Genomic DNA, 18,736 nt, shown 5'->3' with positions numbered 1-18,736 from the left:
ACATATCCATCCCCACATACACAGACACAAGCCTGTGCAGATGGATATGTGTGTGTGTGTGCGCGCGAGTGTACACCTGTACTTTTTTCCCCCCTAAGGTAAGTCTTTCCGCTCCCGGGATTGGAACGACTCCTTACCCTCTTCCTTAAAACCCACATCCTTTCATCTTTCCCTCTGCTTCCCTCTTTCCTGAAGAAGCAACCGTCGGTTGAACAAAGTTGATGTGACTTACCAAACAAAAGTGCTGGCAGGTCGATAGATTCATAAACAAACACAAACATACACACAAAATTCTATCGAGGCGTAAGTACACAGGCAAAGATGTTGTTGAAAGACAGGTGAGGTACGAGTGGCGCCAAACTTGAAATTAGCGAAGCTTGAGACCTGGCAGATAACGAGAAGACAGGATAAACTGAAGGGCAAGTTCAAATCTCCGGAGTTCTGACAGGTTGGTGTAAGTGGGAAGTATCCAGATAACTCGGACGGTGTAACAGTGTGCCAAGATGTGCTGGCCGTGCACCAAGGCATGTTTAGCCACAGGGTGTTCCCCATTACCAACAAACACTGTTTGCCTGTGTCCATTCATGTGAATGGACAGTTTATTGCTGGTCAGGTGAGGTATGAGTGGCGGCAAACTTGAAATTAGCGGAGGTTGAGACCTGGCGGATAACGAGAAGAGTGGATATACTGAAGGGCAAGTTCCCATCTCCAGAGTTCTGACAGGTTGGTGTAAGTGGGAAGTATCCAGATAGCTCGGACGATGTAACACTGTGCCAAGATGTGCTGGCTATGCACCAAGGCATGTTTAGCCACAGGGTGATCCTCATTACCAACAAACACTGTCTGCCTGTGTCCACTCATGTGAATGGACAGTTTGTTGCTGGTCATTCCCATATAGAAAGCTTCACAGTGTAGGCAGGTCAGTTGGTAAATCACGTGGGTGCTTTCACACGTGGCTCTGCCTTTGATCATGTACACCTCCCGGGTTACAGGACTGGAGTAGGTGGTGGTGGGAGGGTGCATGGGACAGGTTTTACACCGGGGGCGATTACAAGGGTAGGAGCTAGAGAGTAGGAAGGTGGTTTGAGGATTTCATAGGAATGAACTAAGATGTTATGAAGGTTAGGTGGACGGCGGAAAGACACTCTTGGTGGAGTGGGGAGGATTTTGTGAAGGATGGACCTCATTTCAGGGCAGGTTTTGAGGAAGTCGTATCCCTGCTGGAGAGCCACATTCAGAGTCTGATCCAGTCCTGGAAAGTATCCTGTCACAAGTGGGGCACTTTTGGGGTTCTTCTGTGGGAGGTTCTGGGGTTGAGGGGATGAGGAAGTGGCTCTGGTTATTTGCTTCTGTACCAGGTCGGGAGGGTAGTTGTGGGATGCGAAAGCTGTTTTCAGGTTGTTGGTGTAATGGTTCAGGGATTCTGGACTGGAGCAGATTCATTTGCCATGAAGACCTAGGCTGTAGGGAAGGGACCGTTTGATGTGGAATGGGTGGCAACTGTCATAATGGAGGTACTGTTGCTTGTTAGTGCGTTTGATGTGGACAGATGTGTGAAACTGGTCATTGGACAGATGGAGGTCAACGTCAAGGAAAGTGGCATGGGATTTGTAGCAGGACCAGGTGAATCTGATGGAACCAAAGGAGCTGAGGTTGGAGAGGAAATTCTGGAGTTCTTCTTCACTGTGAGTCCAGATCATGAAGATGTCATCAATAAATCTGTACTAAACGTTGGGTTGGCAGCCCTGGGTAACCAAGAAGGCTTCCTCTAAGCGATCCATGAATAGGTTGGCATACGAGGGGGCCATCCTGGTACCCATGGCTGTTCCCTTTAATTGTTGGTATGTCTGACCTTCAAAAGCGAAGAAGTTGTGGGTTAGGATGAAGCTGGCTAAGGTAATGAGGAAAGAGGTTTTAGGTAGGGTGGCAGGTGATCGGTGTGAAAGGAAGTGCTCCATTGCAGTGAGGCCCTGGACGTGCGGAATATTTGTGTATAAGGAAGTGGCATCAATGGTAACAAGGATGGTTTCCTGGGGTAATAGGGGTAAGGATTCCAGGCGTTCGAGAAAATTGTTGGTGTGTTTGATGAATGATGGGAGACTGCATGTAATGGGTTGAAGGTGTTGTTCTATGTAGGCAGAGATACATTCTGTGGGGGCTTGGTAACCAGCTACAATGGGGCAGCCGGGATGATTGGGTTTGTGAATTTTAGGAAGAAGTTAGAAGATAGGGGTGCGGGGTGTCGGTGGGGTCAGGAGGTTGATGGAGTCAGGTGAAAGGTTTTGTAGGGGGCCTAAGGTTCTGAGAATTCCTTGAAGCTCCACCTGGACATCAGGAATGGGATTACCTTGGCAAACTTTGTATGTAGAGTTGTCTGAAAGCTGATGCAGTCCCTCAGCCACATACTCCCGACAATCAAGTACCACGGTCGTGTAACCCTTGTCCGCCGGAAGAATGACGATGGATCGGTCAGCCTTCAGATCACGGATAGCTTGGGCTTCAGCAGTGGTGATGTTGGGAGTAGGATTAAGATTTTTTAAGAAAGACTGAGAGGCAAGGCTGGAAGTCAGAAATTCCTGGAAGGTTTGGAGAGGGTGATTTTGAGGAAGAGGAGGTGTGTCCCGCTGTGACGGAGGACGGAACTCTTCCAGGCAGGGTACAAGTTGGATAGTGTCTTGGGGAGGTGGATCATTAGGAGTAGAATTAGGATCATTTCTCTTCATGGAAAAGTGATATTTCCAGCAGAGTGTACGAGTGTAGGACAGTAAACCTTTGGCGAGGGCTGTTTGGTTGAATCTGGGAGTGGGGCTGAAGGTGAGGCCTTTGAATAGGACAGAGGTTTTGGATTGGGAGAGAGGTTTGGAGGAAAGGTTAACTACTGAATTAGGGTGTTGTGGTTCCAGATTGTGTTCATTGGAATTTTGAGGTTTTGGAGGGAGTGGAGCTGGAAGTGGGAGATTGAGTATATGGGATATATATAATAGAGGGAAACATTCCACCTGGGAAAAATATATCTAAAAAGCAAAGATGATGTGACTTACCAAACAAAAGTGCTGGCAGGTCGACAGACACACAAACCAACACAAACATACACACAAAATTCAAGCTTTCACAACCAACGTTTGCTTCTTCAGGAAAGAGGGAAGGAAAGGGAAAGACGAAAGGATGTGGGTTTTAAGGGAGAGGGTAACGAGTCATTCCAATCCTGGGAGTGGAAAGACTTACCTCAGGGGGAAAAAAGGACAGGTATGCACTTGCACACACACACATATCCATCCGCACATACACAAACACAAGCAGACATTTGATCAATGCAACATACTTATATTAGCTCTTCAAGAAACAAGGTATCTGGATGAAAATTCATTTGAATCAGGTGGATACAGGATCTACAAAGGAAAACCAGCCATTAAAAATTCCAAGAATATGACTATATTAGGGACCGCATTTATAGTCAAACAGCAATTTACGGAATCAATAACTAATTTTAGCTTCCCATCAGAACGAATTTCATTTTTGATGTTCAAGTCAGGCAGTAAACATTACACTATTATAAATGCCCATGCACCTATTAACCAACATAACAGAACAAATGTTGACAAAGTGGAAGATCTTTGGGAAATGCTAGAACACAAAACATCCATATTACCAAAAGAACATATAAAAATGTTAGTGGGGGACTTAAATGCACAAGTTGGCAAAGAAATAAAATTAAAATCAGTAGTTGGAGATTATCCAGCACATGCAAGAACCAACAGAAATGGGGAAAGACTCAGAGATTTTTGTAGACAGTTTAATGTAAAACTAATGGCGACATGTTTCAGGAAACTTGCAAGAAAGAAAAAAAACGTGGGTATCACCTAAACCAAATCAAGGTGAATATCAGTTGGACCATGTGGCAATAATGACTTGCAACTACAAGGAAATCTTGGATGTCAGATTGAGGAAGAGCCTAAACATAAACTCAGACCATTATCTGACAGAAATAAAGACCATGTTCCAACCGAACAAACCTAAACCAAAACCAAGAAGATTTCCTAGAGTAAACACTAAATTTCTCATGCAAAATCAGGACAAATTCTGTCATATACTAAACACAAGAAAAATGGATGATTGGGACGAAATTAAAGAAACAATGCTAGAGTCAGTTAAAGAAATGGGACAGCCACAAAGAATACCAAAAGACAGATGGTGGAATGAGCTGTGTGATGAAGTAATTGACAATTGACTAAAGGCATGGAAAAATGGAACAGTTATAAGAAACACAAATATTGGGAAGAGTTCAAAGAAGAAAGGTAAAAGACAGCAAAAGTCATCAGATCAGTGAGAAGAACATATGACAAAGACAGATTAGAAGAAATGGATTCAGACTTTGAAAGGAACAACACTAGAGACTTCTATAAGACTTTCAGAGAAGTTTTAACATGATTCCAGTCTCCAAGTTTACATTTTAAAGAAACAATGCTAGAGTCAGTTAAAGAAATGGGACAGCCACGAAGAATACCAAAAGACAGATGGTGGAATGAGCTGTGTGATGAAGTAATTGACAATTGACTAAAGGCATGGAAAAATGGAACAGTTATAAGAAACACAAATATTGGGAAGAGTTCAAAGAAGAAAGGTAAAAGACAGCAAAAGTCATCAGATCAGTGAGAAGAACATATGACAACGACAGATTAGAAGAAATGGATTCAGACTTTGAAAGGAACAACACTAGAGACTTCTATAAGACTTTCAGAGAAGTTTTAACATGATTCCAGTCTCCAAGTTTACATTTTAAAGATAAAAATTGAAAAATGGTTTTAAGCAATAAAGAGAACTGCCAAATTTTAGCTGAACACTTTGAAACTCTATTACATTTTGAGGATCCTAATGACAGGTTACAGTTTCAAAAATCACTACATGAAAATCCACCATCAAAACCACCTACAGTAGAAGAAATAGAAAAGATTATCAAAGCATTGAAGAATAACATAGCACCAGGTGAGGATGGAATAGTAGCGAAATGAGGAAACTAGGGGGCTTATCTGCAAGGTAGAAAATTCACAAAGCAATTAAAGGCATTGGGACAAAAGGAATCATACCCAGTGACTGGAAACAAGCATTGATCCACCCTCTCCATAAAAAAGGAGATAAAACATACACCAACAACAACAGGGGCATATCCTTGTTACCAGTGACATACAAAATACTTTCTAAAGCACTTTTAAATAGAATAGAGAGACAAGCAGGACCTAATATAGGAGATTATCAAGCAGGATCTAGAAAAGGTAGATCATGTGCAGAACAGATTCTTAATTTAAAAACAATTTTGAGAGTGAGAGTTATACAAAATAAAAATACAGTAGTTACTTTCGTAGACTTCAAGAAGGCCAATGACTCCATTGACAGATGAACACTATTCCAGATACTTTATGAATCAGAGCAAGATGAAAACAGCAGATAACTTGTTGAACAAATGCTCACAGATACGACATCAAGAATTAAGTTTCAATGCGAAATTTCTGAACCATTCAAAATTAAAACAAGAGTTTGACAAGGAGATGGACTGTCCCAATTCTCTTTAACTTGATTTTAGATGAAATAGTAAAAACATGGGAAATCACATTAAAAAACAGAGGCACAAAGGGTATGAACCTGGGCCAAGAAAAGAACAAATTTGAAGTGAAATATTTAGCCTTTGCAGATGATATGGCATTGATAACTGAAAACCAAACAGATGCAACAGTTATGCTTGATCTGTTACACGAGACTGCTGAAAAGACTGGGCTAAAAATATCCTATGAAAAAACCGAGTACATAGAACACAAACGTAATACAGAAAATTTTATGAAAACAAAGTATGGAAAAATTAAAAGAGGTGATAGATTCAAATACCTGGGGGAGAGTATCCAAGCCAATGGACTGGATAACACAACAAATAAAGAAAGAATAAAAAAGTTAGAATTCGCATATAAATTAACACAAAACTACTACAATAAGAAATCAACATCCATACAAGCAAAGATTAAACATTATAATTCAGTTATTAGGACACTAGCAACGTATAGATCAGAGTGCCTAACATTGAATAAGAAAGGTGAACTAAGAGAACTAGAAAAAATAGAGAAAAAAATTACTAAGAAAAATTCTAGGTCCAGAAAAAAGCAAGGAAAATAGGTGGATTAAAAGGAGAAATGAAGACCTACACAAAAATACAGAAAAAAATCACAAATACAATGAGGAAGAGATGGCTAAAATTTTATGAACATTTAAAATGAATGGAAGAGACATGGATTACATAGAAAATTTTTTAATTACGTTAGTAAGCTGAAAAAAAAAAAACTGTAGGGTAGATAGAAGCAGTAAAGAAATATGCCAACAAAATAGGTGTTACAGAAGAAATAATACGTGACAGGAATCACATTAGGCTACTTATAGGAAACCAAACTATGAAGAAGATGACCCAAAACCTCGACCCAAGAGAGTGTGGAGAGATGAGCAGAGATGAGCAGTTGGCAAGAAAATGAAGAAGTACTGGGAAGAACGGACTTACCAAATGGGTAAGCACTGGTAGTAAGACACAATAAAAAATACACAAACACACACACAAATATCAAGCTTTCGCAACCCATGGTTGCTTCTCAGGAAAGAGGGAACGAGAGGGAAAGGTGAAAGAATGTGGGTTTTAAGGGAGAGGGTAAGGAGTCATTCCAATCCCAGGAGCGGAAAGACTTTTCTTAGGGGGAAAAAGGGACAAGTATACACTCGCACACACACACATATCCGTCCGCACATATACAGACACAAGCAGACATATAAGTTTCTTTCTATATATATAAACCTCATCACAAAGTTGCAAAAGTTATTGTTACCAAACCCACAGCACCAAATCATCTGGAAATGTCACTTTAAATTGTACCAGCATCGATAGGGCTATGCAATCTGCAATTAAGACAGACTGAAACTAAGGGACTGGGTAGACTAGACCAACTGCCATTTAGTATATGATGCTAAAGATCAATACTCCTTCTAGTCAAGGACTAGGGACACAACAACATCACCTGATCTGTGCTTTGTAACAAAATCAACACAAACTATAGTCTTAGCTCAATTTCCAAAGAGCCAACACTGTGTTTATCAACTCATGACTATGGCTCTAATTACCCATTGTAAGAAGAAAAGTATTTAAGCACTGGAAATTCAGGAAAATCCCAGAGGCACCTACTTTCATAGAATGTTGGAAAGACAGTAAGAAGAATAGTTCTGATACCAGACAACTGCATACAATTTATGAAACTGATGCTTTAATATTGCTATAACAAATGTGACCCCCTTGGTGGATTAAAGAATACACAGTCCTTCTGAAAGAGTGTAATATAACTGAAAGCCATGAATGCAAAGAAAAATTAATCAATCTTCTGGATGAAGAAAGACAGAAAAGATGACATGAGACTATGGAAAATATTGATTTGACATACTGAAGCCACAGAAGTTGGGGACTCCTAAGGAAGACAAGAGAAACCACTCATCAGTCCAGGCAAATGGGCAAAGTAACTCCAAACCATGATAGTCCTAGCATACTTAAGTCTTCAAAAATACTTCTGACTACAGAGAAAAACAAAATAATTATGGAGAACATGAAAGAAGCAATGAATGACTGTGAGGATGAGACTATGCTGGCTCGTAAAATAACAGATAGAGAAATCGAAAATTCACTAAAACACACAAAAAATGGAAAATCAGCTAGCATAGAAAAACTACTCCCTGAATTCTTGAAGAATATTCATGAGGATGCAGTGAAGTGGCTAGCAGAATTGTTTGCAATGATCATATATGTCGGTATGATTCCAAAACTATTAAAAGAATCTAGAATTATTGTTCTCCATAGGCCTGGAAAAACTGAAAACCACCCAAAAGCCTTCAGCTCAGTTTCACAGCTGTGCACTACTTACAAACTATTTGTGAGAGTACTAATGGGCAAAATAGACCAATTATCAACCAGATACTACCATAATGCTGAAAGCAAGGGGAAACTACAGCTGTAATTCTTCCCGAGGGCATTCAGCTTTACTGTATGATTAAATGATGATGGCGTCCTCTTGGGTAAAATATTCCGGAGGTAAAATAGTCCCCCATTCGGATCTCTGGCCAGGGACTACTCAAGAGGATGTTGTTATCAGAAAAAAGAAAACGGGCGTTCTATGGATCGGAGCTTGGAATGTCAGATCCCTTAATAAGGCAGGTAGGTTAGAAAATTTAAAAAGGGAAATGGATAGAATAAAGTTAGATATAGTGGGAATTAGTGAAGTTTGGTGGCAGGAGGAACAAGACTTTTGGTCAGGTGAATACAGGATTATAAACACAAAATCAAATAGGGGTAATGCAGGAGTAGGTTTAATACTGAATAAAAAAATATTAGTGCGTGTAAGCTACTAGAAACAGCATAGTGAACGCATTATTGTGGCCAAGATAGACACAAAGCCCATGCCTACTACAGTAGTACAAGTTTATATGCTAACTAGCTCTGCAGATGATGAAGAAATTGAGGAAATGTATGATGAGATAAAAGAAATTATTCAGGTAGTGAAGGGAGACGAAAATTTAATAGTCATGGGTGACTGGAATTCGTCAGTGGGAAAAGGGAGAGAAAGAAACATAGTAGGTGAATATGGATTGGGGGGAAGAAATGAAAGAGGAAGCCGTCTGGTAGAATTTTGCACAGAGCATAACTTAATCATAGCTAATACTTGGTTCAAGAATCATAAAAGAAGGTTGTATACATGGAAGAATTCTGGAGATACTAAAAGGTATCAGATAGATTATATAATGGTAAGACAGAGATTTAGGAATCAGGTTTTAAATTGTAAGACATTTCCAGGGGCAGATGTGGACTCTGACCACAATCTATTGGTTATGAACTGTAGATTAAAACTGAAGAAACTACAAAAAGGTGCTAATTTAAGAAGGTGGGGCCTGGATAAACAGAAAGAACCAGAGGTAGTAGAGAGTTTCAGGGAGAGCATAATTGAACAATTGACAGGAATGGAGGAAAGAAATACAGTAGAAGAAGAATGGGTGGCTCTGAGGGATGAAGTAGTGAAGGCAGCAGAAGATCAAGTAGGTAAAAAGATGAGGGCTAATAGAAATCCTTGGGTAACAGAAGAAATATTGAATTTAATTGATGGAAGGAGAAAATATAAAAATGCATTAAATGAAGCAGGCAAAAATGAATACAAACGTCTCAAAAATGAGATTGACAGGAAGTGCAAAATGGCTAAGCAGGGATGGCTAGAGGACAAATGTAAGGATATAGAGGCTTATCTCACTAGGAGTAAGATAGATACTGCCTACAGGAAAATTAAAGAGACCTTCGGAGAAAAGAGAACCACTTGTATGAATATCAAGAGCACAGATGGAAACCCAGTTCTAAGCAAAGAAGGGAAGGCGAAAAGGTGGAGGGAATATATAGAGGGTTTATACAAGGGCAATGTACTTGAGGACAATATTATGGAAATGGAAGAGGATGCAGATGAAGACAAAATGGGAGATAAGATACTGCGGGAAGAGTTTGATAGAGCACTGAAAGACATGAGTCGAAACAAGGCCCCAGGAGTAGACAACATTCCATTAGAACTACTGGCGGCTTTGGGAGAGCCAGTCATTACAAAACTCTACCATCTGGTGAGCAAGACGTATGAGACAGGTGAAATACCCTCAGGCTTCAAGAAGAATATAACAATTCCAACCCCAAAGAAAGCAGGTGTTGACAGATGTGAAAATTACCAAACTATCAGTTTAATAACTCATGACTGCAAAATACTAACGAGAATTCTTTACAGACAAATGGAAAAACTGGTAGAAACCAACCTTGGGAAAGATCAATTTGTATTCCATAGTAATATGGGAACACGTGAGGAATACTAACCTTATGACTTATCATATAAGAAAGATTAAGAAAAGGCAAACCTACATTTTTAGCATTTGTAGACTTAGAGAAAGCTTTTGACAATGTTGACTGGAATACTCTCTTTCAAATTCTGAAGGTGGCAGGGGTAAAATACAGCAAGCGTAAGGCTATTTACAATTTGTACAGAAACCAGATGGCAGTTATAAGAGTCGATGGGCATGAAAGGGAAGCAGTGATTGGGAAGGGAGTGAGACAGGGTTGTAGCCTCTCCCCGATGTTGCAATCTGTACATTGAGCAAGCAGTAAAGGAAACAAAAGAAAAATTTGGAGTAGGTATTAAAATTCATGGAGAAGAAATAAATACTTTGAGGTTCACTGATGACATTGTAATTCTGTCAGAGACAGCAAAGGACTTGGAAGAGCAGTTGAATGGAATGGATAGTGTCTCACTGCAAAATGAGAATAATGGAATGTAGTCAAATTAAATCAGGTGATGCTGAGGGAATTAGATTAGGAAGTTTGACACTTAAAGTAGTAAAGGAGTTTTGCTATTTGATGATGGTCAAAGTAGGGAGGATGTAAAATGAGACTGGCAATGGCAAGGAACTTCTGAAGAAGAGAAATTTGTTAACATTGAGTATAGATTTAAGTGTCAGGAAGTTGTTTCTGAAAGTATTTGTATGGAGTGTAGCCATGTATGGAAGTGAAATATGGATGATAAATAGTTTGGACAAGAAGAGAATAGAAGCTTTTGAAATGTGGTGCTACAGAAGAATGCTGAAAATTAGATGGGTAGATCACATAACTAATGAGGAGGCATCGAATAGAATTGGAGAGAAGAGGAGTTTGTGGCACAACTTGACAAAAAGAAGGGACCGGTTGGTAGGACATGTTTTGAAGCATCAAGGGATCCCAAATTTAGCATTGGAGGGCAGTGTGGAGGGTAAAAATCGTAGAGGGAGACCAAGAGATGAATACACTAAGCAGATTCAAAAGGATGTAGGCTGCAGTAAGTACTGGGAGATGAAGAAGGCTGCACAGGATAGAGTAGCATGGAGAGCTGCATCAAACCAGTCTCAGGACTGAAGGCCACAACAACAACAACAACAACAACCATAATACAGGGAACATTCAGAAAGAATAGAAGCTACTGTGACCAAGTCCTAGCCATCACAACCAATCTAGAGTGAGGTTTTCAAAATAATTTGTAGATTAGAGTGGGTCTGTTTGACCTCACATCTGCCTGTGACACAGTCTGGATTCAAGGTCTTATCTACAAGTTAATGAAGTCTTTCAAATAAAAGAAAACTGGGAAACCCCTAAACAACATGCTAAGAAAACAGAAATTTGTAGTAGAACTAAATGGGAGAGTAAGCAAACACAAGGTTTTGAAAAATGGAACAATGCAAGGATCAGCACTTGCACCAGTTCTCATCAATCCCCTCATATCTGATATCCCAGTTTTAAATTAAATATGTCTCCTAATGCCACTGACCTTGCAATAGCAGTGCAAGTGAAGTATTTTGAGAAGTTAGATCAATTATTTAAAACTGGTATGGAAAACCTTGAAAAATACTATAGTGAGTGGCATTTAATCACCAACCCAAATGTAAGTACAGTGATGCACATAGAAAATAGGGAAGTAAACAAAGAACTAACACTAAATGTAATGGGCCACGCAAAACATGAGAGAATCACTAAATACCTGGGAATGAAACTGAATCATAAATTAACATATACATACCACTTGGAAGATGTAGGGTATGAAATGAAAACAAGAAATAATATAATAGGGATGCGAGCAATTACAACCTCAGCTCAATGGGGACATTATGCACTTCAGCACTGTCTCTTTTATGCAGTGTTGGTTTGTATTGTGCCCCAGTGTGGGCCAGGAGCTTCAGTGCAAAAGAGGTTGGCATCCAGTTCCATGAAGCTATAATGATAATCTCAGTAACACTGTGGCCAATCATTATTCCCTGGCTTCCAGTCCTAGCACATACTGAAACTCCACACATACATGACAAGCAGGAGCTCCCTGGATAACCATATCAGTCTGAGACAATCATATTCTACTTATCCATCAATATTTTCCTACAGGTAATTAGGTGTAGTATTATTTTTTGGGGTCTTAGACTGCTGAGCTTTTATATTACAGATTTTCACAAAGAGAAACCCACAATTCCTTGAGTGCAAGTCATTTTCGCATCAGTGCAAGACTGGACACAGATCTATTTATTTATTTAGTCCAAGAATGATCTCGTACACCTGATATGGGACAGGGCAAAACATGCTTAATTTACTATTAAAATACCAATAGTCATTGTGACCACATGGTCAAAACAATCAAAGTGCATAAAAATATAAATTAACATAACACTACATTGCTGTGTTACATCTGATAGCGCACACACACACACACACACACACACACACACACACACACACACACACACACACACATACACACACACACACAAGGTTCATCGAACTACCTTCACAATTCTCTATTATTCCAATCTCGTATAGTGTGCAGAAAGAACAAATACCTATATCTTTCTGTATGAGCTCTGATTTCCATTATTTTATCATGGTGATCATTTCTCCCCATCGTCGTTGGAATCAACAAAATATTTTTGCATTTGGGGGAGAAATTTGGTGATTGGAATTTTGTGGAAAGATTCCTCCACAATTAAAAACGTTTTTGTTTTAATTATGTCCATCCCAAATCCTGTATCAATTTAGTTACATTCTCTCCCCTATTTCACAATAATACACAACATGCTGCCATTCTCAGAACTTTTTTGATGTACTCTGTCAATCCTATCTAGTAAGGATCATGCACAGTGCAGCAGTATTCTAAAAGAGAACAGAGAAGTATTGTGTAGGCAGTCTCCTTAGGAGACCTGTTACATTTTCTGAGTGTCCTGCCAATAAAATGCAGTCTTTGGTTAGCCTTTCCCACAATATTTTCATGCATCCTTCTAATTTAATTGGCTCATAATTGTAATTCCTAGGTATTTAGATGAATTTATGGCCTTTAGATTTGACTGATTTATCTTGTAACTGGAGTTCAACAGTTTCTTTTCAGCACTCATTTGGATGACCTCACACTTTTAATTGTTTATGGTCAATTGCCAATTTTCGCACTTTGCTAGTCGATAAATAACAGTGTCATCTGCAAACAACCTAAGATGGCTCCTCAGATTGTCTTCCAAATCATTTATATAGATCAGGAACAGCAAAGTTCCTATAACACCATCTTGGTGAATGCTAGAAATAACTTCTGTTTTACTTGATGACTTTCCATCAATTACTACAAATTGCGACCTCTCTGACAGGAAACCATGAATCCAGTCATGTAACTGAAATGATATCCCATAAGCACATTATTTCACTACAAGCCACTTCCAGAAATCAAGAAATATGGAAGCAAACATCAACTGAAGAACCCGAACATATGCCAACAGGCAATTTGTAATACAATTTTGGTATTTACTGTTACTTTTCTCTGTTAGAAAGACCATTTATAGCTTTCAGTGTAGTGCTAATCTATAAATTTCAACAAGAAAAACAGCAACTTTTTGTTAATAATTATAACAATAAATAAATAAAACAATGAAAATTCCAGATAGGAGGATCACCAATTTAGGAAAGGAGAGATTGCTACTTACCATAGAAATGACAAGGTGAGTTGGAGTCAGGCAACATTAAAAGACCATTACGCACAAGCTTTTGGCTACTCCCTTCACCAGAAAAAGAAGGAGAAATACACACCATCCACTCACACATGCAAGCACACCCTATGCACACATGACCACCAGCATTCGCAGTTCTGACCCAAGTTTCATGTGTGCATGAGGTGTGCATGTTGTATGAATGAATTGTGTGTGTTTCTATTTCTTTTTGCAGTGTTGACTGTGGCACAGAGCTTATGTATAAGTGTCTTTTAATTGTGCCCATCTGTAACTTAATGTCTCATTTTATAGTAAGTAGCAATCTATCTTTTCCTACATTGACTATAAATAAATAAATAGAACAGAAAGACAGAGAAATTAATTGGTTGATATATAGCTAAAACATACAAAACAACTGACGTTGAATTTACCTGCTACATTCTGGTTCTAAGGAAGCTGAAGTCAGGCAGTGACTTGGAAAGTTTACAATGAAAACTACACATATATTTTCTCCTCTCTGTACATTCCCAACAAAAAAGTTATTACTATAGAATGTTCATTTGTTTCTAGAAACTTAACACTAATTGTCAGAATTTCAGATTTGCCTCAATTTTATATGTTTACACTGATTATAATATTTCAGGAGAGCATAGCTGAAAGTATTTACCTGTCTTCATCCCATTAGTTTTTATTAGAAGAGTTGTTTGTGCTTGTTCATAATTATTTAAGGTCTGTGATGCCTCAATTACGATGCTATATTCGGTGTTCCCTTTGTCTTCCTAAAACAGCATGAAAATTCAATACACATTTCATTTCTACATGTCACAAATGTCTTATAATCGATTAGAGTTAATTATAACTATGCATCTTAAGTTGCATGTTTAGCCAAAAGTCATTCATTATGTTCCACAAATTTCATTATGAAACAGAATGTCCAGAGATGTAAAATTATATATCACAAAGTGCAATAGCAGTTAGATATTATTTCTGCAGTTTGCACTGATGATTAATCATTAGAAAATTGTCTGATTATAGTTAAAAAAATGTAGCTTCTAATTCAACAAAGAAATCCTTTTCACTTCTCATTAATAATCACTGACAATTTTGTTCAATGCAATTAATGATGTGTACATGAAAAATTACATCACCTCATTACCAAATTGTAGTAAGTCTTGCACCACTCAGCTCATTAATTAAGATAATTGCTAGACATAAAATTGATTCATATTTGCTGCTATCCAACATTGAGATCATGGTTTCGATTTGTTTCAATAAAAACTTGAATTATCCTGTCCTCTTTCTCTTACAACCCTGATGTAGGTTATTGTTGTCTTCCCAACATTTGAAATTAATATCATGCAACCTGCAAATCTTGTCATCTCATTTATTTGACATTCATTGAAATAATTCCTCACTCTGAATGAGGTATCATAAATACCATCCTCAGCATTGGGAAGATCTACTTCATCAAAGAAAGTGGCAGTAGAGTGCAATAGTTGTGCTTATTTTTCCATAGTGCAAGCAGCATTAGAATAGCTGAGCGCTATAAATGGCAGCAGTAACATTATGAATAGGATACATTACTAGACTGTGGTCAAAGTTTTGAAGGTGGGAAGGATGTTCTAGGAGTGCTAAAAGTCTTCTACTTTTAGTCTGCATATCTCCAATAGATTCACTCCCCTTGAGATTGAATGTTAAGCGACAGATTTGTAAGATACAGAAAATAATGTACAAGCTTAAGTATAATAGCAGTCAGAGCATTAAAAAGGCCAAGAAGGCTTGTCATCTTGAGAGTAGTCATCAAACTGTATGTAATGTTTAGTACAGAACTCCCTGGATAGTGAATAAAAAGTAAGTAGGATTTTATGCAGCTGACATTCAATGCGCTGAAATGTCACACATTATTAAAGTTCTTTGGGGAGAGACTATATAAAGAATACCTTACTGTTTGGATTGTTTTAACTTCAGTTGCGTGTTTACGGATGAAATCGGATGCTTGTGTGAGAAAGCTCCTTACACTAACATGGAGATTTTATCTCATTTTGAATGGTGTTCCCCAGCCCTAAATGAAATGTTCAGTCAAACATGTAAATGTAGATCTTTAGCTGTTACACAAGGAAATGTGGTGGTAAATGGGATGATCAATACATCACCTCTGACATGGCCATGCAACACATGGCATGGTGAGCATCTGAAAGTTTCTATTAAGAGGTCAATTGCTAAGTTGATTTCCAGGAGCATTCTGTTTAGCCAAGCATTGTCCTTAAAATCCCTGTGACTACCAACATTCGCACTAGTGCTTGTTATGGGTAAATATTTCTGAAACACAGCGTTCCTACAATTTGTGGAGGAACAAATAAAAGAATGTTGGACTTACCACATCACTTCAAGGAATACAAAACTAAAAAACTGTTTTTACGGATGTGTAATGCTTAACAGAACATCATTTATAAGCAATGGAGATTAAATTCATATATGCAAATGGATACATTTATTTATTTATTTTATCCATCTTTCAGCATTAACATGCAATCGATGTCGTCAGAAGAGGTACAGCTATTTGTACATTATGTTTTACATACCAAAATATTACATAGTAAAATTATAGCAATGTTGTAAACTATTAGCTTACAACAGCCTCTACACCTAGATCTATACATAACAGTAAGCCATAATTTATCAGCTATTAACATGCAATCAATGTTGTCAGAAGTATTATAGCTATTTGTACATTATATAACAAAAATATTACATGGAGAAAAAAAATGACAGTGTTGTACCCTATTAGCTTATAGCTAGCTGCCTCTACATCCATAACTATACATAACAGTAAGCCTTAGTTTATCGATAAATTAGATCATCTTTACAACTATTCTGAAATTCTTCTATACTGTAGAAAGTATTTTTCTTCATCCACACTTTGGTTTTAGTTTTGAAAATATCCATTGAAACTAATTGAGCCTGTACGGGTAAAGTGTTGAATAATTTTATGCCTATGTATTCATAGCTAGATTGGGTTTTCTTAAGCCTGGTTGTGGGTATATCAATCATATTTGTTTGTCGAGTAGTGTGTTGATGAACTGATTTTCTTATAGTGTAGTGGTTTAAGTTTTCTTTTATGTTTAATAGGCAACAATATATGTAAAGAGATGGAACTGTGAGAATTTTTAAGTCTCTAAAATAAGGTCTACATGAGGTCTTGTTGTCAGTGATTCTGTAAAGACGTCTAATTGCTTTCTTCTGCCAAGTGAAAATTTTTTTGGCTCCTGGAGAGTTACCCCATAAAAGAATGCCATATTGTACATGCCAATGAAAGAAGGCATAGTATGACTGAAGCAATAAATCTTGTGTAACACGTGTGTAGTTTGGCTAGTAGGTAGATAACTCGTGGTAGTTTTCGACATGCATAATTTGTATGTGTGTCCCAAGTTAATTTTGAGTCAATGTGTATTCCTAGTAGTTTAACAGGTGATAACTCCGTGTTAATGTTTGATAAACTGAAGATTATCTTGACAGTCTTTCCATGGTTCATAGATAAGTCATTAGCTTTAAACCAGATATTAGACATTTTGAGACACTCTTCACTTCCCTCCTTCAATTTGTTTATATCCTTTCCAGAATTAGCTAATGTTGTGTCATCAGCATAGAGGATAGATTTACAGGGTTCGGAAAGTCATTTACAAACAATATAAATAGTAGAGGGCCAAGCACTGAGCCCTGCGGAACACCTCGTTTTATTCTTAGAGGCTGTGACTGTTGGTCATTATGCTTTACTATTTGTTTTCTATTGCTGAGGTATGATTTAATTAGTGAGAGTTCCAAGTGTTTGATTCCATAGCAACACAGTTTATCTATTAATAATTTGTGGTTAACTGAGTCGAAAGCCTTACTCAAGTCAATTGGAATGGCTTCAACAGATAATTCTGACTGAAATGCGCTTAGTACAAAAGAGATAAGGTTTTCAACTGCTTTGACTGTTGGTAAGTTTGACCTAAATCCATACTGAGAATCATTTAATATATCATTGTCTGATAGGTGTATGCATATTTGCTGCAGTATGCAATGTTCTATTATTTTTGAGAGAATAGGCACAAGTGAAATTGGTCTATAATTATTGATACAAGGCTTGTCACCCTTTTTGTATAATGGTACGACAACTGCTTTTTTTTTTAGACATTCTGGAAAGTGTCCACTTGAGAGCATCCAGTTTATCAGTATGCAAAGAGGATATGATACGAGATCTACAACTTTTTTAATTACATAGTTTGACAGGCCATACACATCTTCAGATCTAGAGTATCCTAATTTAGAGGTTGCTTTAATTATATCAGTTACTTCTCTCCATTTACAAGCTGACACTATGTTTGTAATGTTTTGTTGAAAATTTCTGCCAGATATGGGGTGAGAAATAGGTGTATGTGTTGAACTGGAATTCTGGTTGCTGTGGGTTGGAAGGCTAAGATTGGCAGAGTTGACAAAAATTTGATTGAAATCATAAGCAGTGATGTTAGCAGCATTTGTGTTGTCTTTGTAGTTTATATCCATACCTAGCTCTGCTTTTATTACTTTCCATGCAGCCTTACATTTATTGTGTGATTTTTTAATGAAATCACCATTTGCCTTACACTTGGCTATTTTAATTTCAGATCTATATTTTCTTTTCAGGTTTTTGTAAGTTTATTTATCTACTGCTCCCTTTTTGACCTTATCATGACAAGTAATTACCAATAGTCTCAGTTTTTGTAATTGGGGTGAAAACCACTTCTGTAAAGTTGAGTGGCTAGGTTTCCTAACTTTCTTGGTTTTTTTTTTTTTTTTTTTTTTTTTTTGCCAGTGGACAGAATGCATGGAAGATTTCAGAAATGATTTTGAGGAATGTGCTGAAGGCTTCATCAACAGTATTCCAATCTATAGACTTAAGTTCTTCTCTATACTTGCTAATATTTGTATCTGTAGATAGTCTGACACACTGAGTTTGTTCCTCGTCTTCTTTTGGTTTTTTAGTAATTAGTTTCACCCATATACCTCTATGATCTGACAGGTAATCAACATTAAATAAGACTAGCTCAAAATCACATTTGTATACATTTGTTATTAGATTGTCAAGACAGGAGGAGTGCCTTGTAGGACTTTCATTAGCACAAAAGAGATTATAGGATCTTAACATGTT

General features: G+C 37.8%; 1 protein-coding gene across 1 annotated transcript in view; it reads right to left on the bottom strand.

The window, feature by feature from the left end:
- Window positions 1–18,736, bottom strand: part of LOC126268030 (integrin alpha-4-like) — a 568,589-nt gene that overhangs the window by 210,737 nt on the left and 339,116 nt on the right. The window contains exon 14 of the mRNA XM_049973452.1: window positions 14,234–14,345. Coding sequence (XP_049829409.1) covers window positions 14,234–14,345 — 112 coding nt within the window. The remainder of the gene's footprint in view (window positions 1–14,233; window positions 14,346–18,736) is intronic.

Source organism: Schistocerca gregaria, chromosome 4 (genome assembly GCF_023897955.1).
Source record: "Schistocerca gregaria isolate iqSchGreg1 chromosome 4, iqSchGreg1.2, whole genome shotgun sequence".
NCBI classification, from domain to species: Eukaryota; Metazoa; Arthropoda; class Insecta; order Orthoptera; family Acrididae; genus Schistocerca; species Schistocerca gregaria.
The sequence above is the reverse complement of the archived record's forward strand: the minus strand, read 5'-3'. Positions and strand labels throughout refer to the sequence as shown.